Source organism: Hydra vulgaris, chromosome 05, assembly GCF_038396675.1.
Source record: "Hydra vulgaris chromosome 05, alternate assembly HydraT2T_AEP".
Lineage (NCBI taxonomy): Eukaryota > Metazoa > Cnidaria > Hydrozoa > Anthoathecata > Hydridae > Hydra > Hydra vulgaris.
The window spans coordinates 41,445,001-41,459,218 of NC_088924.1; the positions used below are offsets into that span (position 1 = coordinate 41,445,001).

The 14,218-nt window shown below is 27.8% G+C and overlaps 1 protein-coding gene across 1 annotated transcript in view; it reads right to left on the bottom strand.

Annotated features, from left to right (window-relative positions):
• LOC100206887 (calcium uniporter protein, mitochondrial) overlaps positions 1-3,469 on the bottom strand; it is a 31,595-nt gene extending 28,126 nt beyond the window's left edge. Inside the window, exon 1 of the mRNA XM_065798222.1 lies at positions 3,285-3,469. Coding sequence (XP_065654294.1) covers positions 3,285-3,353 — 69 coding nt within the window. The 5' untranslated portion in view covers positions 3,354-3,469. The remainder of the gene's footprint in view (positions 1-3,284) is intronic.
• Positions 3,470-14,218: the final 10,749 nt, after the last annotated feature.

Genomic DNA, 14,218 nt, shown 5'->3' on the forward strand with positions numbered 1-14,218 from the left:
GCTGGTCTTCTCCATAAGCTTTCTTCTTATGGTGTATCCGGCAACATCTTTAAGATCATTGAATCCTTCTTTTCCAATCGTAGCATAAAAGTTTTCCTTGATGGACAACACTCTTCTTCTTATTCTGTAGCTTCAGGGGTTCCTCAAGGTTCTATCCTTGGCCCTATACTCTTTTTAATTTACATTAACGATCTTCCAGATATTCTCACATCTAAGGTGGCATTGTTTGCTGATGATACTACCGTTTATTCTTGTCGTGATAAGAAACCAACACCCTCTAATTGCTTGGAGGGGGCATTTGAGCTTGAAAAGGATCTCACTTCTGCTACTGCATGGAGCTTACAGTGGCTATTGAACTTTAATTCAGATAAAACTCTATTTTTTTCAGCTAATCGTTATCGCAATAATTTAGATCTTCCTATATTTATGAACGGTGATGTACTCGATGAGTCACCTACTCTTCATCTTCTAATATTAACTCTTACTTCCAATCTTTCTTGGAAACCATATATCAAATCAGTTGCAAAATTAGCATCTGCTAAGGTTGCATCTCTTTATCGAGCGTGACACTTTCTTACTCTGGATTTTATTCTCTATCTCTATAAATCTCAAATCCGGCCTTGTATGGAATACTGTTGCCATATCTGGGGCGGATCTTCTAATGATGCGCTTTCTCTTTTAGACAAGGTGCAAAAACGCATAGTTAACATAGTTGGACCTGCTCTTGCAGCTAACCTCCAACCATTATCACATCGTCGTAATGTTGCTTCTCTTTCTCTTTTCTACAAATACTATAATGGGCACTGCTCTAAAGATCTAGCGTCTCTTGTGCCATTTACTAAAATTCATTCTCGTGTTACTTGTCATTCATATATATATATATATATATATATATATATATATATATATATATATATATATATATATATATATATATATATATATATATATTATATATATATATATATATATATATATATATATACACACACATATATATATATATATACATATATATATATATATATATAAACTAATAAAAAACACTTATCTAATTTTTATCTTCTACTTTAAGTTTCACCATTGCTGGATCATCAGGAAGAGTTACTAAATCTCAAAAAAAATTCCATTTATAAAAAAAAATATTTTTCAGGAATTTATAAATTATTATAAAAAATTTTTTAATTACTATATATATATATATATATATTTTTGTTAACGGGAAGTTACAGAAAGTAATTGCTGTCAAAATATATTTGGGATTTAAAAGAAAAAAATAAATTCCAAAAAATGTATGCTATATTTGCAAGAAAAATTTGAAATAATTACTCATTTAAATCAAGAAAATTTATTAAATAAAAAATCTGAATTAATTTTTAAATGTAGGCACGAAAATAAATACCTCTTAAAAAATTATAAAAACAAATGACCAAATTAAACTATTCCCATTCCAAAGAAAATTATTTAATAATTACTTTCTGTAACTTCCTGTTAACAACAACAACAAAAAAAATATATAGTAATTAAAATTTTTTTTATAATAATTTATATTTTCCTGAAAAATATTTTCTCTATAAATGGAATTTTTTTTGAGATTTAGTAACTCTTCCTGATGATCCAGCAATGGTGAAACTTAAAGTAGAAGATAAAAGTTAGATTAGTGTTTTTTACTAATTTATTATTGCTCTGTTCTTTAAGAACATTGACCACTCTATTTGTAAAATACACTAACATAATTTACATATATATATATATATATATATATATATATATATATATATATATATATATATATATATATATATATATATATATATATATATATATATATATATATATATATATATATATATATATATATATATATATATATATATATATTACTTGATCATTGCAATGACATTGCAAATGACAGAGGTTGTTTATAAGGAATATCAAAAATTAATTAGAAAAAAGACTAATAATAAAACAGGAAAAAACAATGTAAAAACAAGATCAAATAATATAAATAGAAAAATGACTGAGGAGAAATAAGATCAGATAAAAAACAAAAACTACCATAAACTAAATACAAAGTTAAAATTTTAAAAATGTTCAAAAATAGAAAATAGTAATAAAAAAAGTACAACGAACATTATTACCAGCGAAAAAAGAAAGAAAAAGAACAATTATTTTTATTTCAATTTTTTAAATTATTTTTATTCATTATTTATAATGTAATGTATTTTTGTGTTTAGTTAAAATTGTCCTGTATTTTTGTAAATTGTTTATTTTATAATGTAATTTTGTGCTTTGTTTTGCATTGTTGGTGTTTTTTTTTGTTTTTTGTTTTTGTATTCTTGTGTATTGCTTATTGGGCATTGTAGTGTATAGTATATATTGTTATGTTTTATTGCATTTTTTGCATTGGTATGTATTCTTTTTAGTTTTATGTTAGTATTACCCATATGCATAGATACATGTGTATCTATGCATATGGGTAAGTATGTGTATATATCTTTACATTTATATTTGTGTATAATATTAAACTTTCTAATTTTTTTAATGCTTATTTGCTTTTCTATACTTTATCTTTAATTTTTACCATATTTATGTTATGTTTTTTGTCATAGTACTATTTCTTTTCATTTTAAATATTTATATTAACCACGATTATTATTACTTTTAACTTTATTATTATTATTTTTATTTCATTATTTTCAATTTAAACAACTGTTTTATATGATTGTTAGTTGTTACGTTTTATCAGTCAACTGTTTGTAATTAACTTATATGTATATTTAGCTATTGTGTTTATAAAAACAAGTGACTTACTATTTTTATTATTAACTATTATTATAATTACTATTATAATTGTTATAGTTGTTTTATTATTATTGCGGTTCTAATGCTTATTACTATAAATATTATTTTTATTATCCTTATTATTCTCATAATTATTACTAATTATATATATAAAGATCTAAATTTTTGGTGTTTACTTAAGATTAGTAGAATTACTATTTGTAAATATTCATGAAATTATTTTTCAGAATATATAAATATATATGAATAAATATATAAAAATAATATCTGTGATTTATTTGCGTCTGATTTACATTTTTGATACGTGTGAAAGTCATTTTTGTGGTGTTTTTGTGAGTAAACCCATTTGAGCCAGTAACAAAGGAATATTTTAACAAAAAATAAGGCATTTTTTGCAATGAAATCGAAGTCAAATTACTGATTCAATTTATTTTTCTACCCATTATACTTCATCGTCTGCCAAACAATTTAAATTCTACCTGTTTAATAGCAAAAGATCTTTGAAGTAATGATGCACTTCTTTGATTAGCAAATCTAAAAACATGCATGATTTCCGTGTTGATGTTTACTATTTGTTTCCTACTTGAGTTTTTCCCGAAAGAAACGCCTGGACTTCTTTTCGCAGATGCTATTTACATTTCTGCTTAATAAAATATTTGTTACTGAGTTGCCGTTGAGAGGGCCGTGTCGTAAAGAGCCGTTGTCTTTTAGTTCATTCATTTTAGGAATGCAAAAAAGAGCATATGGGGCATTCCACGTCAAGTGGAACCACTTTTAGGTCAAATTCAACATCACCGACTCGGATTTTGATGAAAATTGGCTCACATGTTGGGCATATGGACAGAAGAAAAACATGTAAATTTTTTTGACTTAGGTCAATTATTTTCTGAGATATGACCTTTCAAAGTTTTGACCTTTTCACTTGACCTTGGTTATTTAAAACGTCATAACTTTTTTGCTATTATACTTAGGAAGTTGATTTTGGTGGCAAACAGAAGCTCTTGCATAGACGAACAACTTTGTGTCTATACAAAAAAGTGATAGGTTCAATAAAAAAAAAGTTATTGGTCATTTGGTCATTTGACCTTTGACCCTGGTCGATGGCAAAGGTCAAAAGTCATAATTTTTTTTTTACAGATTGCTTTTTTTATTGTGGATGTCCCATGAAAAAATCTTTTTGGGATTCCCATAAACAGCTTTGGGAATAATATTAAAATATAAGTAGGTTCTAAAAATTTAATATTTATTTGCCTTACAAATGCGATATTTTGAGGTCATTTTCTGTAAATAGCCTATTGGAAATATATATTATTAACTATTTCCTTTTTTTTCTTTTATTTTCTAGGTTGTAATTTAATTACTAGTACTATAAATACATACTAAGTCAGTATTAAATTATATGAGGCTTAAAGCTATATAAAATAATCAACTCATTTCCATTGAATTAGTCATCAAAAGACAACTTTGTTGCGTTCTTGTATTCGTTTATATATATATATATATATATTAAAAACAACTATCTGAGCGTTTTTCAACCTTCTGTTTTATTACATAAAATCGTATATAAATAAAAAGTTATAATTCCCATGACAATTATAAAACAACAATAGTCATTAAAAACCATAAATGAATGCGTGACTTTCATCACGTTTATCTACGTGACTTTTACCACGTTTACGTAATAAATTTAATTCACCAACTTTAATAGAACCAACTTAGGAATTAGTTTTTAGCAACTTTCAAATTAAATTTAGATTAAAAATGGCATTTCAAGCACAAGTAAAAGAGTTAAAGAAGAGACAACACTGTTGTTATGATCCTTTCCAACACCATAAGAAAAAACAATATAAAACCTTGAGGGTAGCTACTAATCGGCAAGTAGCTATGTATCCCTCAAAACTTATGGCTGGAGCAAAATTATGTGATACTTGCCGAAAGAGGATCACTGGCTTACCTTCCGAAATAGGATTATGTGATGATAAAAATTCTGCAAATAGTAAAACAGAGTCAGATTCTCAAGGCAGTTCCAAATCTCAAGATATTTGTAGTGACAAGGGAGATGAAAATTATCAGTGCCAGGAAGTAGAAATTTCTATTTTTAATAAATCCTTGTCGTTATTGGGTGAGTCACCCTTGGATAAACGCAAGTTACAAACTGTTAAAAGTTATATTCCGGAGAAAAAGAAAAAGCTTAAAAAACTTGTAAAAAGGAAGTTAGACCTTTTATCTACTAATTCAGATGCAATTGATACTTTAGAGGATGATGAATATGAAGCAACTAAAAAAAAACACATGTGCTGATGACATTGTTAAAGTGCTTCAGGATAAGTATAAATCAACACAAAGTAAGAGTGAAAAGATCATGATTTTGACAATATTTGTTGCTCAATGGAGCAATCGAAAAGTGATGAGAGAATTTAATTGTTCGCATCGACTTGTATCTCAAGCAAAAGAAGTTTTAATAACCAAAGGTGTTTTATCTACCCCTAACCCAAAAAAAGGGAAATCACTACCTGTACACGTGAAAGATATGGTAAAAGAGTTTTATTACTCTGACACTGTTAGCCGTGTAATGCCTGGAAAAAAAGATTTTCTATCTGTTATGGAAAATGGGGAAAGAAAACATATTCAGAAAAGATTAGTTTTAAGTAATTTGAAGGAAATTTATCAATTATTTTCAGAAAAGTATTCAAATATCAGAATTGGGTTTTCGAAGTTTGCAGAGCTACGTCCAAAAGAATGTGTCTTTGCAGGAGCAAGTGGTACTCACTGTGTGTGTGTATGTACCATTCATCAAAATGTTAAACTCATGATAGTCGGATCACATATGGATGATTTACAACTAGAAACCCCTATTAAGAACTACAAACATGCTTTGGCAAAAATCCAATGCAATCCTTCCTTGCCAGCATGTCCTCTAGGCGAGTGTAAAAATTGCCCTGGAGTTGCTATGCTAAAGGAACGGCTGTTGCAATGCTTTGAAATTAAAGGAGTTGAAGAAATTGAGTTTAAACAGTGGACTACAACAAATAGGTCCCAGCTTCAAACCTTTATACAGTCCACTGATGAATTTATTGAAAGATTTTTAGGGAGTTTGAAAACACTTACTAGGCATGATTTTATTGCTCAAGAGCAGGCAAAATATTTAGACTGGAAGAAAAACAATTTATCAGATGGAGAATTTCTGGTTATTGGTGATTTTTCAGAAAATTATGCATTTGTTATACAAGGTGCAGCACAGGGATATCATTGGACAAATAATCAAGCAACTTTACATCCTTTTGTTTTTTATTATAAATATGAAGGAAATTTATGTCATGGAAGTTATGTGCTGCTTTTGGAATGTAATATTCATGACACAATTGCAGTTCATCTTTTTCAACGTAAACTAATTAATTTTTTAAAAGTGAAATTTGAGGTATTAAAAATAACATATTTTAGTGATGGCTGTGCAGCACAATACAAAAACTGCAAGAATTTCATAAATCTGTGCTATCACAAAGAGGATTTTGGTATTCCAGCCGAATGGCATTTCTTTGCCACAAGTCATGGTAAGGGCCCTTGTGATGGAGTTGGAGGAACTGTTAAACGTGAAGCAGCAAAAGCAAGCTTACAACGTCCATACCATGACCAAATAATGACCACTTATCAATTATATACTTTTGCTAAAGAAAATATCCATGGAATTTCCTTCAAATACCTCACTGCAAATGATTGGCAAATCGAATCCACAATATTAAAGGAAAGATTTTCGAATGCTAAAACAATTCCTGGTACCCAAAAACTTCATTGCTTTAAACCATTATCCACGAATGAACTTCAAGTACAAGATTATAGTTCCAGTTCTGTGTCTAGAATTGAAAAAATTACATCACAGAATGTTTGCCAGCTCAACTTCAGTTCAATTACTGGTTACATGGTTGTAGAGTATGATGAACATTGGTGGATAGGTTGTGTGTTGGAAAGCAATCCAGAAAAAAGAGAAGTAACCATAAACTTTCTTCACCCTCATGGTCCAAGTCAACTTTTCTCCTTCAGAGATCCTCCAGATATTTTTACCGTTGATTTGAATGATCTTTTGCTAGCAGTCGAACCCAAAACTACAACTGGTTGGTCATACTTCATTACTTCTAAAGAGTCTGAAGGAGCAACCAAAGCACTAAACTTGCATCATCGTTAACTATTATAGCTTTTTTAATTTATTATTAGCAAATATGTATTGCAATGGCAATGGTGTAAATATTATACTGCATTCAGTACTGTACTGCTATGTAGCTAAAACTGCTAAATAAAGCATTTTTGTTACTTTTCAACTATATATATATATATATATATATATATATATATATATATATATATATATAGATATATATATATATATATATATAGATATATATAAATATATATATATATATATATATGGGCCAAGTACCACCAAATCATAGTATATTGGTATATGGTAGCTATTATATAACCTAGGGCCTACATTCAATAAATTACCTTAAAATACTGTATAATTTTAAGGTATTTAAATATTAAATTTTTAGAACCTACTTATACTTTAATATTATTCCCAAAGCTGTTTATGGGAATCCCAAAAAGATTTTTTCATGGGACATCCACAATAAAAAAAGCAATCTGTAAAAAAAAAATTATGACTTTTGACCTTTGCCATCGACCAGGGTCAAAGGTCAAATGACCAAATGACCAAATGACCAATAACTTTTTTTTTATTGAACTTATCACTTTTTTGTATAGACACAAAGTTGTTCGTCTATGCAAGAGCTTCTGTTTGCCACCAAAATCAACTTCCTAAGTATAATAGCAAAAAAGTTATGACGTTTTAAATAACCAAGGTCAAGTGAAAAGGTCAAAACTTTGAAAGGTCATATCTCAGAAAATAATTGACCTAAGTCAAAAAAATTTACATGTTTTTCTTCTGTCCATATGGCCAACATGTGAGCCAATTTTCATCAAAATCCGAGTCGGTGATGTCAGATGGGTGGTTCCACTTGACGTGGAATGCCCCATATTTCAAATTTCCAAAATAAGAATAGCGAATTAACTAAGTGTTTTTTTTTTTTGTTATTATATTAAATTAGATTTAAATTTATGAGAATAAAACGTGACAATTTAAAAATTAATTATAAGCAAATAAAAAAAGCATTTTTTTAAAAGTAGCATGTTTCAAAATTGGAAAAAGGTAGTTTCATTTTTAATTTTAAGGTTCCTTATTTAATTCGTAACCTTATTTATTGTTTTAAACACTTTAAATTATTTCAAACAATCCAATTGAGTATGCAATCAAACTAGAGAACAGTATGAGCAGTCGAAGTGCTAAAGATCCCTGATGAAAGCCAAGTCTAGGCAAGTCTTATAACGTTGTTATAGAAAAAAGACGCAAATACTTCCCTTTAAATACTTTCCACCGTTCTCTGCGATAAGACCATAAAGACTTCTTGGGGCACCTAAAATAAAGAATTTGAAAAAAAAAAGTATTTAAAATTGGTCTTATATAGGTTGTGAAACTTTAACTAGGATCACAAGTTTTTCAAGCATTTTAAAATTATTTTAAGCATTAATTATTTTTTAAATTATTGTTATATGTTTCAAAAAAATAATACTTCTCAAGTTTATATATTTGTACATCCCACATGTTTATAATATCAAAATAAAGTTAAAAATGCTTTTACGCGCATTCACGCTTGACAAAGGTTTGAAATAATTTTAAAATTCGTTGATTATAATATAAAGTGTTGGCTATTAACACTGCATTTAAAAAATATTCGCAAGTCTGTCGCACCACTGGGCTATAAGGAACTTGCTTGTGGTTGTCGTTGAAATATATATTATTAAATTAAAATAAAATTATGTAGTTAACTAAGAAAACTCGCAGAAGACTACAAGAAGTCTTTTTGTCGAGAAACTTTAAAATGAACTAAAAATTCAAAAATTAACTTTACAAAACATACATTATAATAACCTTTTGAGGTCCACAGTTCAGTAATATTTTACTATGTATAGTTGTTAACTTTCTTATTATCATTAATTTTTTTTTTTTTTTGAAGTTTATATGAATTTTTTCATGAGCTTATTTCATAAGCTTATTTTAACGGGCCTGAGGCCCGTTAAAATAAGCTTATGAAAAAATTATCATTAGTTTTATTTCAGAATTACTTAAAATAAACAGAGATTTTTTTTATAACTATAATACAAAAGAAATCGACCAATCACAGAATACTGTCGAATTTATTCGAATATTCGACCAATCACAGAATACTGTCGAATTTATTCAAATATTCGACCAATCACAGAGTCGATATTTCTGTATTTTAAATTGTATACTTGTTTAATTGTTCAACATTTATCATACTACTGCCTATTTCATTTACAACGTGGTGGCTATTTTAAATATCAAGTTAAATAATTTTTTATACTAATATTGTATAATATATTTAGAAGTAATGATACAATTTACTCAAAATGTCCCTGTCAATTGAAAGATGTAGGTAAATCAAACTAATTGTTTGCTCTTATCTTCTCTTACTTGTTGCTCCTAAAGATAGATTTAATTCTTTTTAATCAAATATGATCAGACACCTTATTTGAAACAATATACTTTTAAGAAACAATAAACAGAGAAGCCGCAAAACTTTTTTTTAAATATTTTAGTTTACATTTGTTCGTTCGTTTTTACAATATATGAGAGTAATTAAAATTTAATACAATTTATAAAGTAAGCAAATACTACAAACATTCGAAAAACTAGTTATCTGAATTAAGATTAGTAAGAACTTATTGTCAGTACCTCAGTGGCGGATTCAGCACAGGTTGTGAGGGAAGGAGGAGGGAGAGCTGCCCCCCCCCCCCATTGCCTAAGTCATTCAATTAGCGCCCCCTAAAATATAAGTTTCTCATTACAAAATTCTGCGTTTATTCTAAAAGAAATAGAAAATTAGGTTATAACAAACCATCGTGTACCTACTTTGCAAATACATGACGTACACAGTCAATGGATTTTAAATATAGTTTGGTGTATCAAAATTACCGTGACTGTTCAGTGACAGACGTACATAAAACTATAATGATTTTGCAAACGGTAAATTTACCGTTTGTAAATTTACCGTTTCTTTAAAAATAGCTTTTTTTTAAAGAAGAAAAACATAAATTTTTAAATTACCTGATTTCAAAATTGTGAAACAATTTAGATTTATTTATTATATTCAAAGATGTGTATGCATTTTTATCTCCAGCAATGATGACTGAACTACCAATGAAAGACGTAAATCAATTCTTAATAGAGAAATAGATGACATCATGCTTTCCTAACTTGTCTATTAGGGGCGGGAATTATTTACATTATTTTCTTATAATTAACTAGAAAATTCATGAGTGCCCGTGGCGCTTGTTTTTAACAACCTTATACACATTTAAATGATAATTATTTTGAAAAGTGAAGTGAAGCCGGTGAAGGTAAATAAATCTTATATATATATATTATGCATACCTAATGAGTGTTTATAAATTAAAAAGAATTAAAATTAAAAATTAAAATGACTTGAAACAAATGTTAAAAATAAAAAATGACTTATATATATCATCAAAAGTATTAAATACTATCTTATTTGCAGATGACACTAATTTGTTTTATTCTCACAAAGATATTACTGTTCTTTTTAAAATATTTAACGAAGAATTAGATATGATCAACGAGTGGTTTATAAGTAACCGACTATCATTAAATGTAGAGAAAACAAAATTTATCCTATTCCATAAACCTAGTAAAGCCGAGAATATTTCTCTTAAACTACCCAATCTTTTAATCAATAATAAAATAATTAAAAGGGAATTGACTACAAACTTTCTGGGAGTGCTCTTAGATGAAAAATTGTCATGGAAATTTCATATTAAATATATTGAAGGTAAGATCTCAAAAAATATTGCCATGTTATACCGAACAAAACCTTTTCTTAACAACGAGTCTTTAAAAAATTTATATTTTTTGTTTATACACAGTTATCTTTCATACTGTAACATTTCCTGGGGTAGCACTAATCACACTAAACTCAAAAAAATTTATAGTAAACAAAAACATGCTTGCAGGATAGTATTTGGGGCAAATAGAAAAACACAATGCGAACCTCTCTTACGTCAGCTTGGAGCTTTAAATATTTATAAGCTTAATATTCATCAAGTAATGTTATTTATGTTTAAAGCAAAACTTGGGTTTTCTCCAGTAACATTTCAATCCTACTTTAATGAAATCTCCCATAAATATCCAACCAAATTTTCAGTGAATAACTTTGTGGTTCCCATAAACCTTCTTAAATTAAGTTCGTACCAAATTCAATATCGGGGACCTTTAGTCTGGAAAAAATTTCTTCCAATCTTTAGTAAAAAACAAAACTTCGTTTTAAACTGCACTTTGCAAAGTTTTAAGGATGATTCAAAACGGTATTTACTGAACATGGAATTCGATATATTAGATTTCAAATACCTTTTTTGAAAACAATTTAAAGGTTTGGACTGAATCGCTTGAAAATAAATTAAATCTTTATCACTTTCTTTAGCTTTTATTAAAATGGTTTCTAACCATTAGTATAAAAGATAACGAAAATAAAATTGTCTTTTTTGTTCATATTTTTGATGATATTAAATAATCAGCCCAAATACTTATGTTTACATATATTGCTTTTTTTTAATTAAACAACGCATTTTTTTTTTGTGTTTTTATAACTTTCATGATTGTCTGCTGGAAGATTGTTAACAACAAATTATTTTATTGCTGAAGTATTTGATTTGTTTTTGTTTTTGTATTTAGACTGTTTTTTTGTCTTTTATCATTTATTGTGCATGTAAATTTTTGTGTGACGGGGCTCGGTGATAAGACAACCTGTCTTCTTCTTGCTCCAGCCAGGGTTTTTCTTTTATTGTAATTTCTTTTTTGTAATATTTATCAACGGCAAAATAAATAAATAATAAAAAAAATTAAAAATAAGTTAAAAAATTTCATTAAAGAAACTCTTTATAAATTCTCAAATAAATGAAGATTTTTTAAATCAAGTCTTGAATCGCTTTTTTAATCGAATTAAAAAAGCGATTCAAGACTTGATTTAAAAAATCTTCATTCATTTGAATCAATTTAAAATCAAGCTAATTTTATTATAAACTATTTATTAATAGTTTAAAATGAAATTAGCTCAAGGAAAATTTTTTATAAGTTTTCACAAACTTTTAGAGTAAAAAAATTATTAAAATGTTATTCCTCTAATAACTGTAGCCGTCATTTTTTAAACCAAATTTAATTATGGCTTATGCTTAGGTCAAATCTGAATGTTTTACTAAAAATTTCATAAATTGCAAATTATAATACCCCTACAAGCTCACTGCCTCTGCCAAAACATGATGGGGATGACTGAATAAAAAATGTTAAGTTTCTTTATCTTATATTAAATATGTCAACAGTTTTTCAATTTCTTCTAATTATCTTTTAGTGTTTGAAAGTTATGACTATATAAAACTAACAGCCCTCTCATTTTGATCAAACTTCGCTCATTAGAATACTAAAAAAAAATATTAAAGCTGTTTTCTTCTGTAAGTTCATCATCAGGTTCTTCGAGATGAACATACAGAAGGAGAAACAGCCTGTCGGAGGCAAAATTAGGTAAGTGTTTTTACTAATTTATATATATACTAATATTAGTAAACATTCTAAAAAAGATAAAAGATTCATGTATCTGAAAAAGTAAAAAATGATAAATTTCTACGCTCAAAAATTTTTTAAAAAGGTTTTGAAAGCAATAAACAAAACACACCAAAGTAGCTATTGCTGAAATTACATTTTATTCATTTTAAGAGGTTTTTATTTTATTTGAATCATTGCATAATGTACTGGAAGTTACTTATATACTTATTTCCTTTTAATAAACGGCTAAATGCATATTCAATAGCCGAAAATTAGAAAAGTAGCTCGTTGTCAATGAGAAATTTTTTACATTCGGTCTCCATAGCCATTTTTAAAACTCTTGAAATTTATTGATTTTAGTGCGCTTGCGTATAATGAATGACTTTCCACTTATTTAATAAGTCTGAACGACCGCCTCTAGACTAAAATTTCCACTCCCTCCTTCCTTTTTTTCTCCCCCCCCCCCCCCTATTATCCCCCCTATTAACCTCTCTATTATCCCTTGTATCAAGGACTCGAGAGTAAGAGCATTAACGATAACATTTTTCTTTAAAAGCAAGACATGTTACGCGCATTTATGTTATTAACTGAGAATTACTTAACTATTTATTAACTGCCGTGTCTTTTATTATATTAATATTTATTATTATTAAAATATTAGCATCAATTAGTTATTAATAAAAAAATATTCCAAAAAAAAAACGAAAATTGACTCCAATAAAAAATAAACCCGGAGGCAGCACGATTAAAATTATTAACCACTACACCACACAAAGATGTAACATTAATTTTAAAATTAATTGTTAAGTTTTAATGTAAAGTTAATAAAGTTTAAATAAATGTTTAAATAAAAGTTTAAATAAAGTTAAAAAAAATGTAAAGTTAATAAAGTTTAAATAAAATAAATTTGTTTTGACGCTTGATACTTTTTAAGTAATTATGGCGCTTTAAAATAAAATAATTTCACTATCAGGGAATCAGTGACCTGGGTAAATATATATTAGAATTGCCCTATTACTACCGATGGAGAAATATTATAAAAAGTGTTTTAAAAATAATTTTAATAAAACCCACTGCGCAAACTCGTTTTTTTGAAATGATAAAATTTCTCAAAAACCAATTGTTGAAACGCCTTCTTTTTATAAGAAATGACCTTTATAAACTAAAATATTAGTTAAAAAAACAAAGTAACAAATTTAAATAGGGCTGAAAATATCTTATAAATAGTGATGTGGCTAGAGGGTCAGAGCCCCCCTCCTCCAATCTGTCACTTGGGGATTAAAATCTTAAAAACCTTCCATTTCTAGATGTACTAAGTTACTAAAAAAAATCCTCATATTTGAAAAAGGACCCCAAATTTGCAGGCCCTGCAAATTTGTTGAGTTCTAAATTTTCAGTTATAAGTCTTTGAAAATTGCGTCATGGAAGTAAATATAGTTAAAATACTAAATTATTTTATTACAATAACACACATAGGCAGATCAAAGCTACAGTGTCTCAGAAATTTGGCCTTTAAGTTGATGACGTTTCTTTAAAGAAATAATTTAACTTTCGCAAGCAACATTTCGCACTCTTTATTCGTGTAATCAATGTCTAATGGACAATCATTCCAAATATCACAGTGCCTTTCCAAACACTTTTTTTTTTTTTGGTGTCCCAAGAAGTCCTAACGGTCTTATCACAGAGCACCGCGGAAGTGCATTTAACCAGGAAGTTCACGCCTCCTTC